Here is a 25,869-nt window from a genome sequence, read left to right as displayed (position 1 = left end):
TGGTTTCCTCCTGTTTTGACATACGAAGAGTTCTAGGTAAGAAAGTGGTCCTAATTTCACTTTCTGCTTGACTTTGGAGATGGCAGGGAAAAAACCCAACCCAACTTTGATAGTTAACGGAATGGGTGGTGCTAAATGGCAAACTTGAGTATGGAACGTTGAAGTTTCACTGGGAAATGAAGAATGAAAGGGGAGAGAACAAGCAAGTTGGAGCAAGCTGTGGTTGCTCTGCAAGCTGGCATAATATTGAATGCTGCAGATCAGGTCAGGTTATTACTGTCAAGTGTACTAAGGCAAAAATGCAGGTAAATAAGTATCTGGTATGTTCCTTCTGACCAGCCCACTCTCAGTGATTTGGAAGAGTTGGATCTGTAAAGCTTTTGCTTTTCTCCTTGACTGTCTAATCACACAGAACTGCTGGTTTAGATAAGTTTGAGTTTTCATCTTTGTGTAACTTGAAAACAATTTAAGTAGTAAATCACAGCAATTGAAACTCCAGTTTTATATACAGAAATTGAAATGGGTTCACATTTTTTAGTAGTAGGAAGAGAGTTATTTCAAAGCTGGCCCATATGAGACGTGTGTCTAAAATACTAGAATGATTTGAAATACTTTCAAGTTTCAGATTTCAGGTTTGGTTTTGTTTTTGTTTTTTTAACCTAATGGATATTACTTAGTCTAGTACCTTCTGTTGTGAGAGCATTTGGGGTTTGGAACTGTATTTGTGACATAACTGCCTTGGTGCTGTAGCACTGCTGTTTCTAATGCATTGTAACACATTACAAGATACTCTCAGGAGTAAGTGCACACTAAGTGTGTCAAAGAAAATAAAAAATCCAGTGTTGTTGGAAAGAGTTCTTTTTGGGTTTGTTTCGGGGTTTTTTTTAATGATCGGAATGGATGTTAAAGGCAATTTTGGTAAAATGTAATTAGTAGCAACAGACTAACAATCAAAACATTTGTCCTTTCCTGTATTTGCTCAAACCTAGGGTATGTGTTTATGAGGAATGCTTGTTGTTCAGGAAAACTATTCTTATTACATTAGGCTGTGATCTAGGTGACCTTCTCTGCTGTGTAAATTCAAGCTTCGTATTATTGCAATATTTGGAGGAGTATTTTTATGATTAAGTTAGAAGGAATAATTTTGATTGTACTATATAGACATATTCCAGACTTGCATTCAGTAATAACCTCATACGGCCCAATAACTAATAGATAAACTAGGCCTTAGAGACTTCTGTCCCCCTTACAGTGGAGGTAATAATGAGCATTTGTTCCTTCCATCATTGATTGGATTATCTAGGTAGTCTCTATTTTTACATACTTTTTGTATGATGAAATGTGGTTAGCTATTTCTCATTTACAGCTTCTGAAAATGTATGCTCAGGGTCTCTTTCACCCAATACAGAAAAGAGATCTGCTGGTTAAATTCCTGTATTTCTTGGGAGGGCCAGAGGTGTTGGATTCTCTCAAAGCTGTAAATACGACAGCAGGTTTGGTCTTATATATTTCAGGTAGTTAGGGAGGAAATATGTGAAAAGTAAAAATTTGTGGTATAAAGGGAATGCAGAGTTTGATATTATAGATCACAGACTAAGTCTTCAAAAGAAATTATAATGCACAATACAAGCAGTTGAGCCATTTGCTTTATCAGACAGAATTTGATGAAGATCATTTGCAGCTTAACAGTATTTAAGTTGGAAAATGTTCGGTCACAGAGCAAAGAAGGGAACAAGTTAAATTTTTCTTGTAACTGCAGATTTTTTGAACTAATGTTTCTAACAATTTCTATAATTTTTATTTTTTTTCCTTACCAAATTAAATGTTCTTTTAGAACAACTGTACTTACTATTAGAAAAAAGTATGTTTGCCAACCTGTCAGTTGACAGTGTTCATGCCAACATTTCTTCTGTTTGCATGAGAAACTGAAAAATGTGGGAGCATATTAATAGAAATGGGCAGCTGAACTATGAATAGCATAACATTTCTGGGTTTTGTCAATCATATTTAGGCTTGATCGTCTCTTCATTTTACTGGACACTGGTACAACACCAGTAACAAGAAAAGCAGCTGCACAGCAACTTGGGGAAGTAGTGAAACTGCATCCTCATGAACTGAATAATCTCTTATCTAAAGTAAGCATCTTTTTTGTTTAATTTTTCCAGTACTTTAATGGTGAGAATAAAACTAGTTCAAAGGGGTGTGGATTCTGTGGGAAGAAAAAGCATAGTAGTCAAAGAAAATTAGGAGAGTAATTCTGTTAAGCTTGCTGTTTTGTTAGCCTCCAAAATGGTTATGTAAGTCAGGTTTCTGATATTCACTGTTTGCTGTAAGTTCAGAGTTTCTTCTATAAAGTGAAACTTTATGGCCTTATAAAAACTCCTGCTTCTGCCTTTAAAGACTGTTACTTGTGTGATAAAGCATTAAAAATATAGAAGACTGCATGTCTTTAAAAGGGCTGGAAAATGGAAAGAGGTTTCCATTAGTTTGAGACTTCAATCTGGCCAAGTCTAGTAAAAACAAAAATAGTATGTATCTGACAGCTGGAGATGGCTGAGTGACCTCAATTCTACTCTTATTGAACAGGTGCCCTCGCCACAATTGATGGTACCAACAGAGTGGTCAAGAAATCATGAATAGCAAACCATTTTCAGAGAAAGAAATAGTTTTTCCAGATTTGAGACAATGGTAAATTAGTTTAGAAGAGCTTGTATTGCTTCAAGTGACCCATGTTGTCCCTCTTCTTGGGTTAAATGACTTCAGAGTTTTCAGGTCTATTAATCTCTTTTTGAACACTTCCTTTTAGAAAGAAAAAAAAAAAAGTTGAGTCTTGTTCAGTACCTGGAGGAAATCAAGGTTGAGTTTGACTGATGGGAATAAGTATATCTTATAAATTCTTAATGTCTGGCTATTAGCAGGAGTTCTCCTAAGCAGTGAGCAGTAGAGAAGGCTGCTTGCATTTCTTTAGTTTGATTCCTTGTACTTTGTTTTTGTTGTTTTGAATGTTGTCTTAACCCATAGCATAAAAAAGTGAGTGTGTTTAAATAGAGCATAATACCTGATGGATTTTGTGAAAGTACATGTTAAGCCAATAATTATTTATTAATTTCTCCTTAAAGGTGTTAGTGTATTTAAGAAGTACAAATTGGGATACCCGTATTGCAGCTGGCCAGGCTGTTGAAGCAATAGTGAAAAATGTACCTGAGTGGAATCCAACACCAAGATCAAAACAAGGTATTTCTTTAATTATGTACAAGTCATTGTTCATCTGATGTAGATTGACTGTGATATGAGACTTTTTAAGGCAGCTCTGTCATTCTGTTTTTTTATGAGCATAGACTTTTTTAATATGCATGGACTGTAGTAAACCTCTTCGGCTTTAGAAGTTCATATTCAGTTACAATGATATGCCTGACCTTTGTCTCTTCTAAGGTTCCTGTGCTTGTGCTCTGTATCCTCAGAAAGCTCTTATAAATAAAAGGAATAAAACTCATAAAATTTCAAAACTTTTAACCAGTTAAATTCATCTTTATATTTTGCAGATGTGCTTTTGCTTCTCTGTTTCTCTGTTCAAAGCACTTTTCTGAGGGAGGTGAAAAGGCAACTTGCTGAAGGCTATTCTGTTTGTACTTATATTGCATCTGAAATTGTTATGAGTTGCTTTTATTGTCAACTTACAGACCTATTGTCATTGATTTTTTTTGTCTAAACCTGTTGGGACTATGTTTACAACCTTATGTGGCACAGGTTCCAGAAGTTCACTGTTTAAAAAAACCCCACCCAAAACAACAAAAATCTTGTATGTGTTTTGAGGTTATCTCATTTATTTCATTCAGTGTCTCCTGGTTCTGTTGCTGTAGAATTTGACAAGCAAGTTCTGCATTTGCCTTATCCACTGCCTGCCTTATTTTTGTAAACCGTCATATTTACCGTCTTCCAACAACTTATCTCCAGGTTGAAGTGTTACAGTATCTTCATTTTTTTTTTTTTTTTTTTTTTTCCTCACAAGACAACTGTTTTGTCTTTTAGGTAACTTTATTTGAAGAAATGCAGGTGGTGTTTATTTTATATAGTGTTCTGTACACACTGTACAAAGAAATTATTATTATACATCTTATACAGTATTTTGTGCTCATTCTACTGTACGTGAACAAGCTTTCTTAAGTAAGTGTGAGCATGTGATATGTATTTGTTGTAGGTAACGCTTATGTTTATACTGCTGGTTGTAATTCAGGATGTGAGCATGCTGGATTATGTAGGAATAGCCAGTCCTTTTGGATACTAAGCTGCACATGACTAGGAGCCACAAAACACTAATCTTTGAGTGCTGAGGGTGTACTTTGGAAGTGGATTGTAACCAGGAAATGACACCTTATGAGGAACAAATATTCTCTCTATCAGTATTGAACTGCACTATACCTGCAACTGGATTTGAGAAGAGCTGATAACTAGAATTCAGCAGCCCACTTGGTACTGACTTTTTCCTATACCTGTTAAGGCTATTCTCCAGCTTCTGTACCAGGGATGCTTTGCTGTTGTAGGTATGGTATATAGTGTTGATAAGATACTTGTTTGAACTATTTGTGAGCCATATGCAGTTCAAACTTTAAATTGGCCATATGTGTACAGAGAAGACCTAGTGGTATGTTAATGTACAAGATTTTAAAAAGCTAGATTTATCAAGAAAAAAAACACTTTAAGAACATTCTACTCAGTTAAGTGCATTAAGTGAGCTTTTTCAGTCTGTCTTTGTGAAACAAAGCCTTTAAACTTTATGAATCAAAATGCTCTGTGTCCATTTCCTTTGGAGGAGAGAAGTTACTTCTTCCTCTTTCTCTCACTTAATCTTCTGTCAGACCTTTGAACAAAAATGTCAGCATATTGTCCTTAATATTGTTTTCAATGTCCTATCTAGAACCAGGCTCAGAAAGTCCTGTGGAAGATTCACCTTCAACAGATCGGTTGCGTTTTGACAGATTTGATATATGTCGGTTGTTAAAACATGGTGCATCTCTGCTTGGATCTGCTGGTGCAGAATTTGAAGTCCAAGATGATAAATCAGGTATATCTTTATATTTTACTTGCAGACAAGACTGATTTGAATGTTTGTTGTGGCAGTATTATGAATTTAGTCATCCATGGTTCTTAGAAAGCTAGGAAATAACTAGGAGGAAAATACTCCCCAATGTAACTGGTTTGTATTGTCTTGATTTAAACAACTTTTTTAGGGGGTGTGTATTGTTTGTTCACGTTTTCTCTCATCAGTTAGTATGCGTAGAGTGGGAAGAAGAGAGTGTAAAGCCAAAAGAGGGAGCAGAAAAAGCAGTATTACAGACTTCTGTAGAACTTCTGTAGACTTCTAAGAGGTGCAGGAACTATCACCACTTGCTCTTCATTGAAACAGCATTCCCAAATGCAGTAGTAGGATGTGACTTGCTTAAAAGCTTGAAGCCTTCGAAGTATAGAAAGATTGAATTAGAAATACTATGGTAAAGCCATCAGAGTTGGAAGGTAAAATATCAGTGCCTGTGTGATGTCTTTGGTTTCAAGTGACTTGTCTGAAATATTTCTGCAACTTTTAGCTCAGTGTTGCTTTATATCACTGTAATGGCATTTTAAGCTAAGATTTCTTTTGCTATTACTGTACTTCCTAGCTCTAATTCCAGTCCATCTTCCAGTTTCTGCACCAAATGAAATGATGCTATAGATAAGAATCATCTCTGACTGCATAGCCCTGATTTACTTGTTCCTTGTGTGTGATGTGTTCCTTGCAGTGTACACAGATCACTAGCTCGGCGAGAAACAGAACCTATGGCTGCTGACTCTTAAGTAGTATCCTGCCTGTTAATCCTGGCTGCTGTTTTATTGCTTGCCGTATTTTATGCTAGCATAATACGGTGTTGTACAAGTTTCATCTCTTCTAATGAAACTCTACCTGTTCAGAAATAAAGTAGGTGGACTAGGACACTTTAGTTCATTGAAGTCTGATATTTATCCCAGTGTCATATGATTGCATGTAAATTTTATGAATTAAAATAAATGAAAAAATACAATATAGAAAATTAAGGAAATGAAATAAAAATTAGTTTTAGTTGTTGAATTTTGGAACTAGGTGATCTTTAGGGTCCCTCCCAACCTTAACCATTCTATGATCTTTTTTTAACTGGTGGGAAAATGTACATTCTCTTTGTTTTGTAGCAGCTTTCCTTTTCAAGTAAGTAGCCAACATGAATGGATGTAAAGCAAGTTAAATAATCTTCAGAGTTATCAGTCTTCGGTACTTTTTCTTAAGATGAACTTGTGAAAGATAAAATATTTTTTTTAGAGAGTGGAAGTTGTTTGTATTTCTCTGTTTGCCAATTAAATGCTATTAAAAAAACCAAACCAGAATCAAAAAACCACCAAAACAACTTACTGGTATAGATATAATTAAGTACTAATTACTGCTCAGCCTGGCGTGTACCCCAAAACTCTGCCAGTATTGTTCACCTACTTGCAAGTTTATGTGCACATATTTGCTCCCTGTCCTCCTTCCCCCCCAAAGTCTCTTGACTGGCTTCCATACTGCACATGTAAAAGGAGAGTGAAGTCCAACAGCCCTACAAGCTACAAGTTTTGGTTTACTTGAAGGGTTTGTTCTACTCAGGCACTAAAATACCCTATTTTTATTTATGTAAATGTGAGTGCTCCCTAGTCTAGGTGTTCAGTAATTACAGTGTTGAAGCTTTGCAGCATTTTTGAGGTAGCTTCTATTAACTTCCAAAATGAGCCTTACTTGACACAGGAAAATTGAGGATAAGATTGTTAGTAGTCTCCAGCATCCTAGGAAAATCATGCTTATGCTTCAGCCTACATTGCAACCAGGAGTTAGTGTGGGTAGAAGGAAGGGAGACACCTGGATCTGGTGCTTTTTACAATGAAGATCTTTTCTAAGAAAACAAGTTCACATTCAACCTAGCTTAATACAGGGTATTGGATTGAATATTATTTGAGGGTTTTATTGGTGGTTGTTATTTATATCTGTGTTTCCCAACAGAAGGTTAAGGTTAGGAGGAAATCAAACCTTAAAAAAACCCCACAACCAAACACCATACCCCCAAAAAACCCACCCCGAAAACCAACTGCCAAAATCAGCTGATCCACAGTGATACATGTGCACAGTAAAAAAAGTGCTAGTTCTTGAATCAGTTGCTGGATTTAATTTTTAGTGTGTTTCATTACTTTGACAATACAGTTTCCTAAAAATGCAGAGAAAACTTAGTTTTTTACTTGTCCAACAAGTGTAATGTAACGGATTGCAGGGGAGATACTGCTTAAAAAATGACCACTGTTTAAGTCCTAGTATAGGTGCAGCAGCAAAGGTCTTCCTAGGAGTCAGTGTGATTAGATTTAAGAGATTGTACATCTGGTTGGCAATCTGGCAAGACTTCCTTTTTTTAAAAAAAAAACTGTTTTGTTTGGTTTTTTGTTTTTGTTTTGGGTTTTTTGGGTTTTTTTTTAGGTGAAATTGATCCTAAAGAGAGGATAGCACGACAGAGGAAACTGTTACAGAAGAAACTTGGCTTAGATATGGGTGCTGCAATTGGGATGAATACTGAAGACCTGTTCAATGATGAAGATCTGGACTACTCTCCTTCTTCAGTTTCACTAGTAAACAAACAACCTGTAGGTAAAACCTCGGGCTGTTTGAATGCAAGAAATAATACAGTGGGTTTGCTTTATTTGTGATTCTGCAGTTATAATCTTTATATTTTAAGTATGATGATCAATGTCTGGTATGGTATGCTTTGGCTTTCTGAATTCTTACACCCCATAGTTGCATGTTAGTATTATATGATGTCAAACTGTTGCTCTTGAGTGTCAAACGGAGGTTTGGGGAGGTTGAGAGCAATGTGGGTTTGAGAATTTATAAGGACCTTCATTGTAAGAAAATTGACAATGACTTGTCTTTCAGACTCTTCAGGCTGCCGAGTTAATTGACTCAGAATTTCGAGCTGGTATGAGCAGTAGACAAAAGAATAAAGCCAAAAGAATGGCTAAGCTATTTGCAAAGCAAAGATCCAGAGATGCAGTGGAAACTAATGAGAAGAGGTATAATTGTGAATTGGTTTGCTTTTATTTCAGTTACATCACAATTCAAGCTTGTCAGTTGAAAAACTTCTTACAGTCTTTGTATCTTAATCTTACATGCTAACTGTGCTGTTGGTAAAAGCTGTGCTTTTTCCCTGGTAGAGCTTTGTTAAGGACCTAGCTTCAGAGAGATCTTGAAATAGTGGGATGCTACAGTTAGTTTGTGGTTTGTCCCTGTTGTTAAATAGGGCTTGAGAATAATGCATGAAAATGGGGGATTTAAGAAGATAACTAAAAATTAAATATAACTTTCTGATGTATGCTGTGTTTCTCACTGTAGTTTATAGTGACATTGTACCTACTGTGTTTAAAACAAGCAGTAAACAAAATTCTTTCCTTGATTTTACTAAGACATTCTGTATTTCTTGGAAAAGGCTGAGAAGGATTGCCAATCTGGGACAGCATTCTGCTGTGTCCTAACTGGTTTTTTTTTTTTTTTTTTTACATGTAGACTTATCTATTTCACATATTTCAGTGTTAAACCTCATGTTTTTTTATTCTTGCCACACTATTGTATTTCAGCACTTCAGCTGTAGAATTACTTCCCCATAAGCATACTTTCCCTTCATAAGCTTATACTTGTTCCTTCATAGCAATGATAGCACTGATGGGGAACCAGAAGAAAAGAGAAGAAAAGTTGCAAATGTTGTCATCAACCAGCCTGCCACAGACTCAAAAGCATTGGTAGAAAATGCTCCAGAAGAGGCATGATGTGTAGTTCTTTTTGATCAGCCAGTTTATCGGTGATGTAAATGAAAACTTATTTGTGCTCTTGAATTCTTTAGTCATTTTTGCATACAGAGAAATGGTGTAAAGAATGCCACTGCCAGTTTACTTTTATATGTAATGAAGCAAATGAACTTCAAACTGTGTATAGTGTTCACATTTAACCCATTAGTGGCAGTCTGTGACCCAAATGAACCTGAGTAGATGGATTACAGGTGTCAGACCTGGGTATTAAGCTGTAGAACTGTGCTAAACACTTAGATGATAGGATTACACCAAGCCATAAATAATTTGATCTAAATGTTCATGTACACTTTAAATAATCTTTGCCTTACTTTCATTAGGTTTAAGTTAGAATCAAGTTCTATCTTTAGTAGTTGAAGATTTAAATAATTATCTTAGTCTTAGAAAATCTTGCATTTGTTTCAATAGGCTGAAAAGCTGAAGAATTGAGAAATGAGAAATACAAATGATACGTAGAAACTTATCTTGTTTAATCTGAATGCTACAAAAATAAGGGGTTTTCCAGTAATTAAAATTCTTAGTAGTTAAATTTGTATTTGAGAAACGATGATTGGAAAATGAATTTGAGAGATGAATGATAACTTCAGGTTGAGTAGCTGATGGTTGCTAGCCCTTCAAATGCTGGGTTTGTAATAGTGTGAACTTATTTTACTATCATAATTTCCTTTCCACAGCCATACAGTTCCCTTGTAGGAATTTTTGAAATAGTGGATATGCTTCTGGTTTTCAAAAATGTGGAATGTGTTTTGAGAAGAGGGGTGTTTATTACTGCATTAATTGACACAATTTGATTATGTAGTGCAATTTCAAACTGAGACCTGCCCATTCCATCCTTTACAGGTGAAGTTCTTAAAGAATCACAGGAGAGCATAAGGAACTTTGCTTAATATTCTGCCTTAGCATGGTTCCTAAAAGGAGGCTGAATTCAGAACATAAAAATTAATTGCAATAGAGAAGAGGTTACACTACTAACAGACAAACTTCATAAGCTTTTTAAAAGATCCACTGCCAATCAGCAAAGTGTGGAAGAAGGTTGTTAGTTTTGGGGTTTTTTTTCAATTCTGTCTTGTAATGAAGAAAAATACTTAACCTGTTGGAGGTCTTTGTTACCTTCACATATCTAAATGTCATACAATATAAGAAGTGCTTGCCTGATCTCTTTCTCTTTTCATCTTATTTTTTGTGATTTTTAGCCAAATGAATGGCCTCTGGAAAGCTTCTGTGAAGAGGTGTGCAATGATCTCTTTAACCCTTCTTGGGAGGTAAGATGTATGTGCAGTATCTAAGGTGTAAAGTATGTGTAGGACTTAAGAGCATTTTGTTAGATATCAAAAATTACATTGCTAGTAAGTACAGACAACATAGCTGAGACAAATCTGCTTTTAGAGAACTTAGAGTTTTTAAAGACTTGTTTAAAATATAAATGAAAACAGATGTGTAATGTATACTCAAGTGGATCATGGGAAAGATATGGAAAGCAGGGATTATAAATGAGAATTTTGGAAGTATTGGAATTCAAGCAAAATAAAAGCACATGAATCTATGGTCAAAAGATTAAGCAATTAAAATGGGCCAAGAGTTTGACCAATATTGTACAAGTGTTGCTGATGACAGCAACATGTTTAATGCTAAACGAGTAGAAAAGGTGGGGAATCATTCCTTTGGTAACGGGGGATAGGTTACAAATCATTAGTTATCTTCATTTATAGAAACTTTTAATTTTTTTTTCCCCAGTGATAGTAAATACCAACTACAAAAACTATATATTTGGTTGCCTAGGCAACTGGTTTTCAAGATTAAAAACCTGTTCTGCTCAGCTTCTATTCAATCCTTGTACTATTTTCCACAAACCTTGATACCGGTTCCAAGCAAAAATAGGAGGTAGCTGCCACTAGCTTCTCTTCCTTGAGTGGAAGATGGAAATAACAGTTGTCAACTAACTTCAGTTTTTACATTAAAAAGTTGATCTTTTGAATGATCAAATGTTAACACTAACTGTAACATACTCAGGTATATCTATAGCACAGTTTCAGTGACGGGCTCTGCCCATGTGGACCTAAAACTTGGAAGCACAGAGGTAGGTCATTTGTAGACAGCCCAATTATTTTGGGCACAGAAAAAGGATGATTATATTTGTTTGGCACATCACTGCATCTGAACTAATAATCCTCCCCTTATTTGAGATCAGGCTGTTTGCAGTTGAAGCCAAAGTCCACTTGTCTTCTGGAATGCACATATATGCTCATAGCTTGCTTCGTACGTTTGATACAGAGCACACACAATTAAGGAAGTAGATCAATCCAGAATCATTATTATGGTATGTTCTGGATGGAAACCAGGTTAAACTACCTCAAAATACATGTTTATGAAATTGCCCTGTGGCATCTTCTTGCAATGTCTTGAGGCAGTCTGGATGAGTAATTCACATTGCTTTCCTGCCTTATGGGCAGCTGAAGTCAGTCAAGATGAATCCTACTACTGGTATTTCCGTCATTTGTCTTGCTATTGTTTTGCGTTTGCGGAAGCTGAGAAGTTAACTAGCAAACTGTTCCTCTTTTGGCTTGTAAAAGCTAGCTCATAAGCAGTCTTGGACCAAATAAACAAATGATTGCTGTATTATGAACAATTAAGACTTAAGATTAGGCTTTGTGACTGTTTTTATTGGCTTTTAGCTTTTACTAACAGCCACTGAGCTGTACGTGTGGGATGTATATGATTGCATTTCATCTAAAATACTCTAAGGAAGGACCTACCAACTACTTGGTTCTAGTTGCTACTATCATAAAATGAAATGCAACAGTTTTCTGTTAGCAACAAGGTTGTATATGAAATGTCCTTAACCTATAAAATAACCTATGTAAAGGCTTCTCATTGAAAACCTAGTCCAAAATTTTGCTTTTGAAACTTTCTGTGTATCTATTGAGTGGACTTTTCTTGACAAGCCAATTACTAGTCCAGGTGTGTATCAAAAGTATCAGTATACAGACAGGTATATCTGTAGCAGAGATCTTCTGGTCTTCTGCCATTTCCAAAACTACTTAGTGTGTTCAACTGTCCCATGTTTGGTGGGAACATAAAAGTGGCTGTAATTTGCTTTCTCATATCACTTGTTCACTTCTGATATTTAGGCAAGCAAGGCAGGTTTGTAAGCTATACAGAATAGTAATTCTCGGAAATTTGTTTGGCAGATCCCAAAGTATTCAGTGAGGGTCCAAACTCTCTTTAAGAAATACGGAGAGTTGTAGAGAAACATAAATGTAATATACAATACGAAGAGAAATACAAAGTGTTTAAGAAATACATGAATATTGTTTTTCTTATAAGCTTACTGATAAGATAATATCTTCTAGTTGCTCTTTCTGAAAACTAGTGTTTTATAACATAGTGAGGTAAAACTAAATGAAAACTCTTCATTGGCTACGCTACTACAAATATGATAACAATATCTTCTGTGTTAGAAAATAGAAGCAATTCTTAATTGTTTTGTTTGCGAGCTGGGAGATACATAGAAAAAAATGGGTTTGTTTCAGACAGATTAGTATATGAGTTGGTCTAATCATGAAACTTTTCTATAAAGAAGTGTTCCAGTTACCTAGTGTGGCTTTTATCTTTGTATTTGTTCCTAAATATTTAAAATTTGACTTCTGATTTCACTTTCTAGGTTCGACATGGTGCAGGTACTGGACTGAGAGAGATACTTAAAGCTCATGGTAAAAGTGGTGGTAAAATGGGAGATAGCTCTTTAGAAGAGGTAAGTTTCCAGTCACGTAGACTTAATATGTTTACTTAAATGAAGTTTAGAAAATGGGCTTCTTTAACATACTTAAGCTCTGCAAGAGGTGGCTGATCGGGGAGAATATAAACTATGAGATTAGTCTGCTCTAAACAATCTGGATGAAATCACTGTATGCACTGTATCTTTTTAAAAGGCCTGTTCAAGAAACAGTACTATTGTATGAGCAGCCATTAATATGCAGACTGTGTGTAACGTTACTAAACACTAGCTTCCATACTAGAAAATACTATTTTTCAGCACACCCTTACCATGACTGGAAGTTAATCATGTCACACTAGTGAAATGTCTCAGACCATCTAATTCTGTTCACTTAACTAGTAAGGTGACTCTTATCAATTTGCTTGGTTATTATGAGAAAAGTTATTTAAGCAGCCTATTTAAAAGGAAAATACTTTTTCAAAATATCCCAACAGTAACTGCTTGTTTGTTAATAGCGAATCTCATCCAGATTCATACCGACTTCTCTGCTGTAAGAGCAGCTGGGAGAGCTTGTGGTTTAGAGAGTGCTGAAGAATGAGGAAATATATTTATCAAATGTAAATCAAGCTAATTCAGCATACGGTATATATAGGTAAAGCAAAAGCTACTATCTCTTCTTGCTTCCACACGGAGTAGTATTTGTTCCATAGAGATTGCAGGGTAGTAACACGTGCTGCAATGGTAATGTACTTTAAACAGTTTAACTGTTTATGGAAAGAGTATATGTACTCCAGGCTAGCTTCAAAGGCTGCCGTACATGCTATATGCCAGCTATAATTCTTTGACATGTATGGGAATATGAAATCCATAGTACGATCAAACTTTTGTTCATTAAAATGATAGCTTTCAAAGGAAGTGGTGGTCTAGAAGGCAAACAGTGAAGATGAGAAAGGTGATATCTGAGCATTTGCTTCTATGGGTTTCTACTGAGATGCAGAGTTACAGAACTGGGTCTCATTAACACTGAGGTCTCATTGGGTCTCTTAACAGAGGCCAGAGCTTCAAGACAAGTTTGGTCTAAATTGCTTTGTTAAATCTGGAGGACACATGGCTGAAACACAAGTTCCTTCCACTGGGTCTCCCGCAGTGATGTATGGTTTCATAGCTTATTTGTAAATATTCTTAAAGCATATTAATTGACTTGCCTTGGATGTGTTGACATTAGTCAGTAAGGGTAACTGAATGACTCTTACCTTTGAGTGCTGTGTATATTAAATAATAAATTATCTGTCTACCTTACAAGGTGCTTTGTAGCTTTTTGATAAAGCTACCTTGTTTTTTAAAAAAATGTTTGTAATAAGCCAGTGAGCTGAATTAGTGCTATTTTGCTTTGACTATCTCTGTGAGGTGGCTATACTCGGTCAACTTAAATACATTGCCACATCTCTCAAATTTTAGCTAAAACAAGCATATTGGCAATCCTTTATGAGTAAATACAGTCAAGGTGTTCAATTTCTCTCTTTTTACAGATGGTTCAGCAGCATCAGGAGTGGCTGGAAGACCTGGTTATTAGACTCCTTTGTGTGTTTGCATTAGACAGATTTGGAGACTTTGTTTCAGATGAAGTAAGTTGTCTCTGAGTGAACAGGTAGATCAGCAGATTTCTGTGAGAGATAATACTGCAGCAGATCAGCTATGCTTTGTACAGGGCTACTGCTTGTAACTGCTCACAGATGCTTATTACAAAGTAGCTGAGAGATTTCACCTTGTCTGTCTAGCAGTTTAGGTCATCTGACTACTCTTACAGGTTTCGAAGTCAGATTTCACACAAAAATAACTTGTTTACGATTTACTTTATCCTAGGTGGTAGCACCGGTACGTGAGACTTGTGCTCAGACTTTGGGAGTCGTATTGAAACATATGAATGAGACTGGAGTTCACAAAACTGTGGATGTTCTCCTGAAGCTGCTGACACAGGAACAATGGGAAGTGAGACACGGTGGTCTGCTAGGAATAAAGTATGCTTTGGCAGTACGTCAGGTAATAACCCTCATGACAAATTGCAGAGAGCTTTGGAACAAAAAGCTCTTCTTGAAGTAGAGGATGTGGCTGAACAGTAGATAGATACGATAAAGCAGGCTTGCTTGCACTGCAGTCTCATGTGGGTTATAAGATGTGTGACTGCAATTTTATATCCAGGCTGCAGAAATCTGCACATATATAGCAAAACTGTACTGTTGTAGTGTGACAAGTTACGTTACAAATATGCTTGTCTGGTTTTGGTGATGCTTTCATGTGTGAGGTTAAGAGAGATCACTGCTACAAAGGTTTAGTGTGTTCATGATACTGTTCTGCAAACACTGAGCTTTGTTTACAAACAAACAGAGCCAGGTTACAGTTCATTCAAATTTATAACCTAGGTTTTACTTCATGAATGGTAACTTAAAATACTTAGATTGTCAGCTTGGACCTCTAGCTTCTGTTTCCTGCAACAAATGGGTTTACTCCCACACTTAGAGTACATCTTAGTTGTTTGGGGTGTTATATGCTTTTTAAGTTTAAAAATTATTTTGATCTTTTTGGCAGGACTTGATCAGCACTTTATTGCCTAAAGTGCTGCCTGCAATAATTGAAGGTCTCCAAGATCTGGATGATGATGTCCGAGCTGTTGCTGCAGCATCTTTAGTACCAGTAGTGGAAAGTCTGGTCCAACTTCAGTCTCAGAAGGTGACTGAATTGTTTTCTGTCAGTTCTGATGGAAAAGTTCACTTTTGGTCTGGGTGAAGGAAATAATGCTTAGAGGCAGCACTTTTTTTAAGATAACCTCCTCTGCTTATTTGTGTAGGTGCCTTTTATTCTTAATACCTTGTGGGATGCACTTCTGGAGTTGGATGACTTGACAGCTTCCACAAACAGTATCATGATCCTTCTTTCTTCCCTTCTGACTTATCCTCAGGTCCGCAAATGCAGGTAACTTTCTCATTAGTATTGCTTCAGTATTCCAGTTTTAACTGTCCAGTTATTTTCAAATTGGAATAATCAAAGTTGCTTTCAGATTGCATGCCAAATGGATGTTTGATTTAAATCAGCTTTGGAATTTTACTCTTGCTTTTCCTTAAAGTGAAGGACAGCGCTTCTATTTTCATTACATTAGTAAAAGACAACAAAATAATTAAAAGGTACTAGATATTGTTTATATGTGATGTAGTTTTTCTCCTCTCTCCATTCATCTCTAGTATTTTAGTGAAGGCTATCAGCTCCACTCATAGTGGTCCTGCCACAGGCTTTGTCTGCTTCTTGTTGACAGGCTCCAATCTGCATACTTTAAAACACATGCATGTATCTGTAGGACTTTGTTATCTGAACAGTTACAAAGAGCTACAAATGTGAAAATTTACATCAATAGGACAACCAGTAATTCTGTGACTGGTTGAAGACAATGGCTAGTTCCTATCTGTTTGGGACTCTGTCAGATTAGAGGGATTGCATGTTGGTATGTTAACATTTTTCATATTCCACATGGTAAACTCACAGCATCTGCGCTTAAAGGTAGATGCTTTACACATGTTTTATCATTCTGTATGACTGTCACTGCTCAAGCTGGCCTTTACCCAAATCCAAAATTAAGAATGAACTTGTCACTAATGCTGTCTTTAATTCAGCATGTCCTGCTTGCATCACTTGAGGTGCAAATTCCTGCCGAAAAGATCCAGGCTTGTTTTTAATTATTTCTAAAACAATAACAAAACGAAACCTCCCATTTTTTTCCTGAATACTTTTAACAAAGCCCAAAGCATAATCTGGGAAACAACATGGTAAAAATACATGCTTGAACTTTCTGTCTGAAGATAAACAAAATTAACTTGGCTCTGTGTGTTTATTTTTGTGGTTTTTTCCCCTCTCATGGCTTCGGCATCTCCACTTCGTGTACTAGTATTCAGCAGTCACTCACAGTTTTGGTCCCACGTGTGTGGCCGTTCCTGCATCATACTATATCTTCTGTGCGAAAAGCAGCACTGGAGACATTATTCACACTGCTGTCCACCCAAGACCAGGTAAGAATTTTGTGTTACTGGTGGTTTACTATGATATGTATTGGAATCTGCTTGATCACATAATATCCTTGTTTCAGAGCTCTTCAACATGGCTGACTCCAATTCTGCAAGACATGTTGAGGCACATATTTCAATTTTGTATCTTAGAAAGCAACCAAGAAATTTTGGATCTTATTCACAAGGTATTTGCATGACTTATGACCTACCTATATAGTGCTAATGTATCCTGCTCTTTCATGTCCTCTGCACTTTTGTGCAGATAAAGAATAGTGTGTTCATGTTAATTATTTTGTAGTTAGCCTATGTGATATTTTACTATATAGTGAAGGAGGATAGAATCATAGAATGCTTAGGGCTGGAAAAGACCTTAAGATCATCTTGTTCCAACCTCCCTGCCATGGACAGGGATACCTCACACTAGACCATGTTGCCCGAGGCTCTGTCCACCTTGCCTTGAACACTGTCAGGGATGGAGCATTCACCACTTCTTTGGACAACCTGTTCCAGTGCCTCACCACCTTCACAGTAAAGAACTCTTTCCTTACATCTAACATGAACTTCTCATGTTTAAGTTTGAACCTGTTACCCCTTGTCCTATCACTACAGTCCTTGATGAAGAGTCCCTTTCCAACATCCTTGTAGGCCCCCTTCAGATATTGGAAGGCTGCTGTGAGGTCTCTGAACAGCCTTCGCTTGTATGGTTCCAGCAGTATATCAGCACACATATGATCTTATGTAGACCCATACAAATTTGTCATGATTTCCACTTCTTTCCCAAGGTATGGCTGGAACTGTTAAACAAGGCATCTGTACAGTATGTGGTTGCAGCTGCTTGTCCATGGATGGGAGCCTGGCTCTGTTTAATGATGCAGCCATCTCACTTGCCCATTGACTTAAACATGTTGCTAGAAGTAAAAACTAGATCAAAAGTAAGTAGAATGTGACCTCTCTAATTATTCTGGGGAAAGTGGGAAATTGATTTAGCTGTATATAAAGGTGCTCTAAAGGTGTTAGAGGGGAGTGATGGAGCCTTTTTACAACTCTAAATGTAACTTACCTTACAAACCTCAAGTCTGTAGAGCAAAATAGTTTTTTTCAGGTTATCCATGAGAACTCAAATTTCTGTCATGTAGCATGCTCCCTGTGAATCCTTTATAAAGTTCTTCCATAACCATCATGGTTTCAAACCATGTTTGCAGGTTCAAATCTGTTTGCAGGACTGAGTTAAGTCTGAAAGGGTTGTGTTACTTCTGAAAACATGCTGAGAGAGTTTTCCTTTTTCCTCTATGTGGTCTCAGTTTATCAGCCAAATGTTGTTATTTTTAATATTATACATATCATACATTTAATAGGACCACAGAAACTACTAGCAGAGAAGTGATTTACAGTGGTAAACTACTTTATGTCAAGTCTGCTATCCAAGAAATGTTCTGGCTTAATTAAACTTCTGCAGGGAATGTTACAGAATATGAATTCATCTTTTCTATCACAAGCACATTTTACTTTCAATCTCTCCCAAATTTATTCCATAGGAAAAGGCAGGTGCTAAACTGCGTCAAGGTCAAACCCAGAATAAGGAAGTGATTCAGGAATATATTGCTGGGGCAGACAGCATCTCAGAAGATCCAGCAACCAGGGATTATGTTGTCATGCGAGCTCGGATGATGGCAGCAAAGTCAGTTTACTGGAAATCTTAAAAAAAAAAAATACTTTAAAACAGTTTATCTCTTGGATTCTATAGTGCTTTTGCTAAAATCTAATTATGTAGACATTTTTGATGTCTTCATTTTGAATCATTAATTGCAGGGTAATTGTAACACTGAGGTGACTGTTCTTTCTCCTTTTGTCAGGTTGCTGGGAGCACTTTGTTGCTGCATTTGTGACCCAAGTGTAAATACTGTTACTCAAGAAATAAAGCCAGCTGAATCATTAGCTCAGCTATTGCTCTTCCACTTGAATTCTAAATCTGCCTTGCAGAGGATTAGTGTTGCATTAGTAATCTGTGAGTGGGCAGCCTTGCAAAAGGTAGGATGTTTCTGCAGCAAAATTAAATTTTACTCACTATCTCAGTGCACAGCTTGTCGTCTGCTACTTAGCTTGAAATGAAATTTCAGTTGATAAGCTGTAATCATACTTATACATCTAAATACTAAAATCTTGATTGTAGGCAATGGAGGAATACATTACTTCGTAGCTAAACGCCAACTGTTGGAGCTATGAATCAGTAAATATGCTCACATTTCTTCTACAAATGTCTCTTCTCAAGAAGCATGTAATTTAAGGTCAAGGCTTCCTTTTAACATGACTGTCTTCCCTGTTCTCACTGTCCCTTCAGTTCTCATAGCAGACTGATGGGTTTGTTTGTAATATTTCATATCTGGATTACAAATATTAATGGTCCCTCTAGAAAGTGTTGGTTTTTTTTTTTGTAGGTAGATTGCCCTTTTTAGTGCCCAGAACTAAGCAACAGAAGTTGTGATTACTCGGGAATAAAAATGGTGTCTTTTCCTGTTACAGGAGTGTAGAACTGTGGCCATTTGTGTGCAGCCTCGCTTACTTGGGGTCCTTTCTGAACATCTCTATTACGATGAAATTGCTGTTCCTTTTACACGAATGCAGAACGAATGTAAACAGCTCATTTCATTGTTAGCTGATTCACACATTGACATTGGAAACAGAGTAAACTGCAGTGTATTTACAATAGATCAAGCTAATGAGCTGGTAAGTAGAGGCATGCTTGCCCTTCCTTCTAATCTGTTCCTATCTTGAAATACATCTTCAGTATAATTATTACACAGATGGTTACTTTCAGGAATAATGTAGTGACTTTACACATCCTTTGACATGAGATATGTAATGGATACTTACCACTTCCCCCATGCTGTTAGAGATGTACCAAAAACTGAGTACAGTGCAGGTAAATAACTAGAGAAGGAACTGACAGTGTCCTGATCCCAGGTTTAGATTCACTACTAAAATCTACGCAGAAGAAAAAGCAGGCTGGAACTCCTTCAAAAAACACTGTCAAAAGACTAGTAAATGAACTGTGTAAAATCTAGACCTTCTCCTTACCAACTCCTGTGCATGTGATTTAAAGTGTGTGGGTGTTTTGTTTGTTTGTTTTTATTTCCTTTTTCCTGGCTGTTCAATTGTTTTGTCTTTTTTTTAAGCTGTAAACACTAGTGTTAGATGTGCTCATGAAAGGTAGCTCTTGACATTAAAAGCTCTGTAAGTGAAAATAGAGCTGATAATGTTGGGGCAACAAATTAAAATGTTTTTCTTCCAACCCAAAACTGGCCTCTTAAGCAGAGAGAAAGATGGGTATGATTAGATGAGGCAGGATGTAAATGAACAGCGTGGATTTGAGAGCCTACAAAATAAAACGGGACTGGGGTGGAAGAGGTGTGTGGATTTGGGGGGGATGCAGGAATGGTGATAGATATGGTGCATCTTGGGGAGGGGGATGAGGAGGATTAGGATCCTGGATGCGTTTGTGTATGCAGCTGGGATGCTGAGGATAAGAGTAAGGCAAGGTGTAAGTTTGTATGGTTATGGCCATGATGACAGTAGCATGATGGATCTTGAAATTCTCAGATGGTAGTATTTATGTATAACACACAGTAGCTTAACTTGGAAATCTCAATGTTATCTCTAATGTTATAGCCAATTGTGTATATGGGCTGAAGGGATTTTGGCAGCCAGTCTGACTGTGACAACTGTCTAAAATGGATAAGGTGAGGCCAGACAGAATAATGTGAGCTCATAGTTTTATGAAGTACAGGAGTCTTCATGTACCTCAGTTGTTTACTCTGGAGTCCAGTGATAGTGCTGCTTGACCAATGCATGGGTATTTTTCAAGAGATCTCCATTCTGGATTAGAAGACTTAGTCCGTAGCCATAGGAAATAGCAAATAGTTATATTCTGCACTCTTTCAGCTCTTCAAGTTTTCTTGCAATATGAACACCAAATCTACTCTGCATTGTAGTATGGGTCTTCATGCATTAGATGGGAAAAACTGTGTTCTTCCTCGCTATTCATATTTTTTGCATCCCTTGGTCATTCCAGTCATGAAGGTCATGTGAAGTAGAACTTGAGGTATCTATAGAATAAAGCAGTACAAGTCCTGTTGTTGAAAGACGTGACCTGAGCATTTAAAAGTAAAAGGCAAAAACCAATAAAAAACCCTCTCAGACTAACCCTCTCAACAGCTGTCATCTTTCCTGTGCTTAGAGGCCTAACTATCCTATCAGTAGAATAAGTTTAGCATTTCCATGATTCCATGTTGCTTTTAACTTGTTTCCTATGAAAGGTTTGAGCAACAGCAGTCAGCCAGTTGTGAGTGCGGGAGCATATGGCAGGTCTTGCAACAACTGGGTTTTGCTGACCTTTTCCTTACATTTTTATCCAAGTCTCTCTTTCATCAAAAGAAAAAGAGCTTAGAAACTTTTTCATGCATGGGCCCTTGCACATCCTTTCTGGCCTTACGTATCCATAGCATATTCTACTTTGCTTATCTGTCATGTGCTTACACGTTGCCAGAATATCTGGATATATCTGGCAGAAATAGGACAATCTAAATTTGGAGGAGAACATAAACTCCTCTTTTAGCTTTCAGAATCTAGACTTGAAAATGTTCATAATATGCCTGATTTTTTTCCCTTGAGCTGCAGTTCAAGATTCCAGAAACTACTTTTTGCAGCATTCCCTGCTATTTCTTGAAAACTAGAAACGATAATACCTGGTGAAGTGACTCGTGCTCTGCCAAGAAAACCATGGTTTTCAAAGGATATCCCTTTTTACAGTAAATTTTACAGTAAACAGATTTGTAAGGGTTTTTTTTCTTCCTTTTTATTAGGTTACTTCTGTTTTCAATGAAGCAACATCATCCTTTACTTTGAATCCTAAAATTCTACAACAGTTGGATAGTAAACGACAACAAGTCCAAATGACTGTTACAGAAACAAATCAAGAATGGCAGGTGTTGCATCTGCGAGTCCATACATTTGCTGCATGTGCAGTTGTGAACTTGCAGCAACTTCCAGAAAAACTAAATCCTGTTATAAAGCCCTTAATGGAAGCTATCAAAAAAGAGGAGAATACACTTGTACAAAACTATGTGGCTTCGTGTATAGCAAAGTTACTTCAGCAGTGTACAACAAGATCTCCTTGTCCCAACTCAAAGATTATAAAAAATCTCTGCAACTCTCTCTGTGTGGACCCGCATCTGACCCCACTGGCAGCATGTCCTGCACAGCCTCAGAGCAGCAGCTATGAAAACTCAAAAGGTATGATACCTGAGACTGCCAGGATTCTTAAAAATGTGTGTGGTTTTCTCTGAACTGTTAAAATGGGTATTTGAGTGAATCTTGTTTTCAGTGTTTTTGAAATGCCAGCAACCGAGTCTTCATTTCTTAGTAATTATTTCATTTAGGTATCTTAAACTACACACTGTGTGCAACTAATGATGTGCATAGAAATGTTTTCAGAAAATTTGTGTTAAAAACCACCTTCATCCCAGTTTTCAGATATTTGCTGTTATTATCCACTTATGATTACATTTCATTTACATATGTTATGAAGCTTTTCATTCAAATTGAATAAGTATGGAAATTAGAGTAGCCTGTTAGAAAAAAGACTGACTTGTGTTGTGTTGCATTCCATGGGCTAATAAGATAACAAAAGCTGAGTACAGTCTTCGATATTAACGAATAATTCTGTGCACCCTACAGTCATGGATTTTCTTTAAATGACTGCTCCTTGTGCTGAAAACCTATAGATAGAATGAACAACACTAAGACCTTAATACTGTCAAAGATTCTAACCTGCTTTAAGGTTCGACCATTATACATAGTACTTTTTCTTAATGAATACATCTGTGTCAGATTAGAGTAACATTCATGTCTGATTGAAAATTAAGCTCATTAGCATAAATGGGAACATCAGCACATCCAAAAATACTGATGGCATGTGCTGTTGTATCATAGAAGTCTCGAACTGTTTGTAAAGGACGCAGAAGTTAAGGGTTATTTTTAAACTTTAGAACATAATGTCTTACATAAAAAACCTTGTGCAAACTTCTGATATTTAACTGCAATTTTGTTGCCTCTGTTTCTTCTAAGTAATTTGTGTAGCAGTTTGCACACTTCAGGTTTGATGCCAAGGCTGTAAGTGTGCTCTGAATGGAGTAGCGCTGTACTTAAATTTTCCATTCTTGAGAACGACGACATGTTTTAGTTTTAAGGACATTTTGATCTGCAGATGGCTTGTAGCTAGCTATCACTTCTGCCTGTTTTCTAAACAGCAGCCTAAATTGTCAGCTCTTCTTTTTCTTCCTTCAGGGCCCAGCTCTGATAAAGATGGGATGCATCATACAGTTACTAAGCACAAGGGAATAATTACACTGTACAGACATCAGAAAGCTGCTTTTGCTATCACCAGTCGGCGAGGTCCTACTCCAAAAGCTCCAAAAGCCCCAGTTGTAGATCTCCCTGCTGGCAGTAGTGGAAGCATTCCTACAGAACTTGACGAGGTAAAGTTCAAAAACTTGAATTTGCAACTTGCACATCCACACGCACACCCCCCACATTACTTCTGAATTCACTGGAGTTGACAGCATTATAATAGGATGTCCAGGTTTTACTCATGAGAGAAGAGTTGGCATAAAATTTTGATGCAAGCAGCGTATGTTTGTTGATAAAGATGCTTTAAATCTTCAGTGTGTCATTAAGAATACTAATAACTCCTGAAATATTTTACATTTAGTACAATCTATGAATATCTCAGAACAAATCCATGCAAATGGATTTCCCTAAACTGCTATGTCCTTACCCATGTTAGTGGATGCTCTGAAGCATTAAGAACAGTATTTGAAGTATGACTGGCTTTAGGATGTATGACTTCCACACTTGATATGCTAAATTTTTTGTTACTGTTTTATCATATAAAATGTCATCATTTTAATAAGATGCAGTCAGGACTGTGATTCCTCAACAGTGTTGTGAAGTTTCTTCTTAATCGCTGAAGTAATTTTTAGCCATTCTGCTTTCTGATGAGGGTGGGAGCAAGAGAAAGGGCTTAACAAAACAAATACTGCTTTTGGGAAGCCTTGCTAGTGTGTTACTGCTTGTGGTGTCCCTGTATTGGCAATATCTGAGGTTCTGAAACTGGACCCGGTTGGAAAACCTCTTGCTGAAATGGGTCTGTGTCAGCAAAAGCCAAATCCCAGTACTTACAGGATTTAAATAATCAGCTATAAAAGACCTTTGGTTGGTTGGTTGTTGTTCTGGTTTGTTTTTTTTTTTTTTTACCTGTATAAAGTAAATAACTTACAAAGAAAAAAATGGACTAGCAAATGTGTTGTAAATAGCTATATACACTCAGAATAGAATGCCTATGTAACAGTGGGAGCCTGCTTGAAAGTAATTGCTATTCCTAAATCTGTCATTTCCAGTTTGTTAAATTGTTTAATTCTAGGCTCAGAAACCTTATGTTGTACAGAGAAGAGGAGCTGAATTTGCCTTATCTACTATAGCTAAACATTTTGGTGCTGAAATGGCAACAGGATTGCCACATCTCTGGGATGCTATGGTTGGTTCATTAAGGAACAACATTCACATAAATAATTTTGGTAATCAGCCTTCTGATTTAAGCAGGGGGAGGGCTGGGAGGCTGGGGGCAGTATGTCAGTCTTAAACTGAACCCCTTTTCTGTTTTTAACAGACCGAAAGTCCTTATTGGAAAAAGGAGATGCTCCTGCCCAGGAGCTTGTAAATTCTTTGCAGGTTTTTGAAACAACAGCGGCTGCAATGGATACTCAGCTACATCCTCTGGTAATTATATTCCAAAGCAGCTTTTTTGTAGGAAGCAATTCAGTCTGTTCATTGGCACTGTTTTAAATCTTTGGTTTGTAAGGCTTTTTAGATGTTCTTCTAATTTTACTCAAATAGTGTTCTTATTCATTTGCTAGCCTGCCTGTTCTCTGAATCCTGTATCCTAGTCTTGATGAACTGCAGGCATAGGCTTCTGTCCTCAGCAGTTTAGCTGTTACATTTTAAAGCTGGTGTTCCCCTGTGTTCTCTAGGATGTAAAATTCTGTATTTATTTGTATGGGATTGAAGAATAAACCCACATATAAATAAAGCAAGCACCTACCTACAACTTAGCCTTGGCCTACTCTCTTCAGATGGTCAGATGCCCAAACAAGATTGTGTCTGAAGTTTGAGTTAAGATAATGTTTATGCTATTTTGTTACATTGAAATCAGCATCTTGACTCTGCTTTATTCTAATTCCAAATTTCCTAAACCTGAAGAACAGAGTGATAATATGATGCCTTCTCTTTTGTTAGTGAAGTACAGATAAAAATGCTGTTAAGCTGCATTATGTGGCTGACTGAAATGGGTTGACTTCTAATAGACTGATGTGTAGTTTATGTGGCCAGAGTAGGGGGGGAAATGGTAGTAATAAAACTGCACAATTTACTGTCTGACTCCTGTGGAACAGGATGAAGGTTGTCAGAAAGGCACCCTGTGCAGGGAATGAAAAAAATTATGGGAAACTTCAGTTTTACCCTGAAGTAGACTGGATCTGGTTTTTCTAGATTTTTTTTTAGTATTATTTCTTTTCACACACCACTCAATGTAAAAGACTTAACATCTTACATGCAGTAGTAGGCTTTGAACTGACTATTTCTACTCAGGAGAGAGATTGTGTTAGGAGAGTTTTGTGAAAGTTATCAGCTGAATGTAAAATACTGGTTTAAAAAAATAATAGAAACAGAACAAGAAAAACATCATTATGGCTCCATCTGAACACAATTTTCAGTATTGGCCTATCTGCAGTACTATATTGCAGAATAAATATAGTGGCAGTGGAAGAGGCGTAAAAGGAGGGCAACAGGGTAATAAAAATATATGGAAAGAATTCCATGGAAGGAGTAAGTAGACAGAACTCTGGAAAGGATATGATGGGTATAAGGAGTGGATGTAGCATTCTAAGCAGATGGAGAAGATTCATGTGGAACATACAGAATCGTTTGTTATCTATTTAAATAGAATACTGAATGATTTTGAGTGAATTTAGCATATGAAATGGAAAGGGTTTTCTAATACATCTATGTATTTTATACATACTCATATATATGGTGTGTGGTTAATGTGTAGATTGTTTTGGGGGCTGCTAATACTGTATACAACTTCCTCTTGCAAGTAGTAGAGGAACC

General features: G+C 36.8%; 1 protein-coding gene across 1 annotated transcript; it reads left to right on the top strand.

Moving 5' to 3' along the window:
• Positions 1 to 2,011: 2,011 nt before the first annotated feature.
• Positions 2,012 to 24,480, top strand: BTAF1 (BTAF1 RNA polymerase II, B-TFIID transcription factor-associated, 170kDa; the record flags this gene model as incomplete). The annotated part of the gene is made up of 22 exons (XM_010010162.1): positions 2,012 to 2,135; positions 3,120 to 3,234; positions 4,916 to 5,062; positions 7,502 to 7,665; positions 7,955 to 8,091; positions 8,724 to 8,835; positions 10,074 to 10,142; positions 12,542 to 12,631; positions 14,125 to 14,220; positions 14,459 to 14,635; positions 15,182 to 15,322; positions 15,441 to 15,565; positions 16,530 to 16,650; positions 16,728 to 16,832; positions 17,430 to 17,579; positions 18,183 to 18,325; positions 18,501 to 18,675; positions 19,168 to 19,371; positions 21,507 to 21,936; positions 22,990 to 23,180; positions 24,125 to 24,278; positions 24,371 to 24,480. Coding segments are annotated over 22 exons (3,280 nt in total), but the record flags the coding sequence as incomplete, so codon positions are not given.
• Positions 24,481 to 25,869: the final 1,389 nt, after the last annotated feature.

The sequence above is a fragment of the Nestor notabilis genome, unplaced genomic scaffold (assembly GCF_000696875.1).
Source record: "Nestor notabilis isolate BGI_N333 unplaced genomic scaffold, ASM69687v1 scaffold32072, whole genome shotgun sequence".
NCBI classification, from domain to species: Eukaryota; Metazoa; Chordata; class Aves; order Psittaciformes; family Psittacidae; genus Nestor; species Nestor notabilis.
Note: the sequence above shows the minus strand (reverse complement) of the source record. Positions and strands in the feature narration are given on the sequence as shown.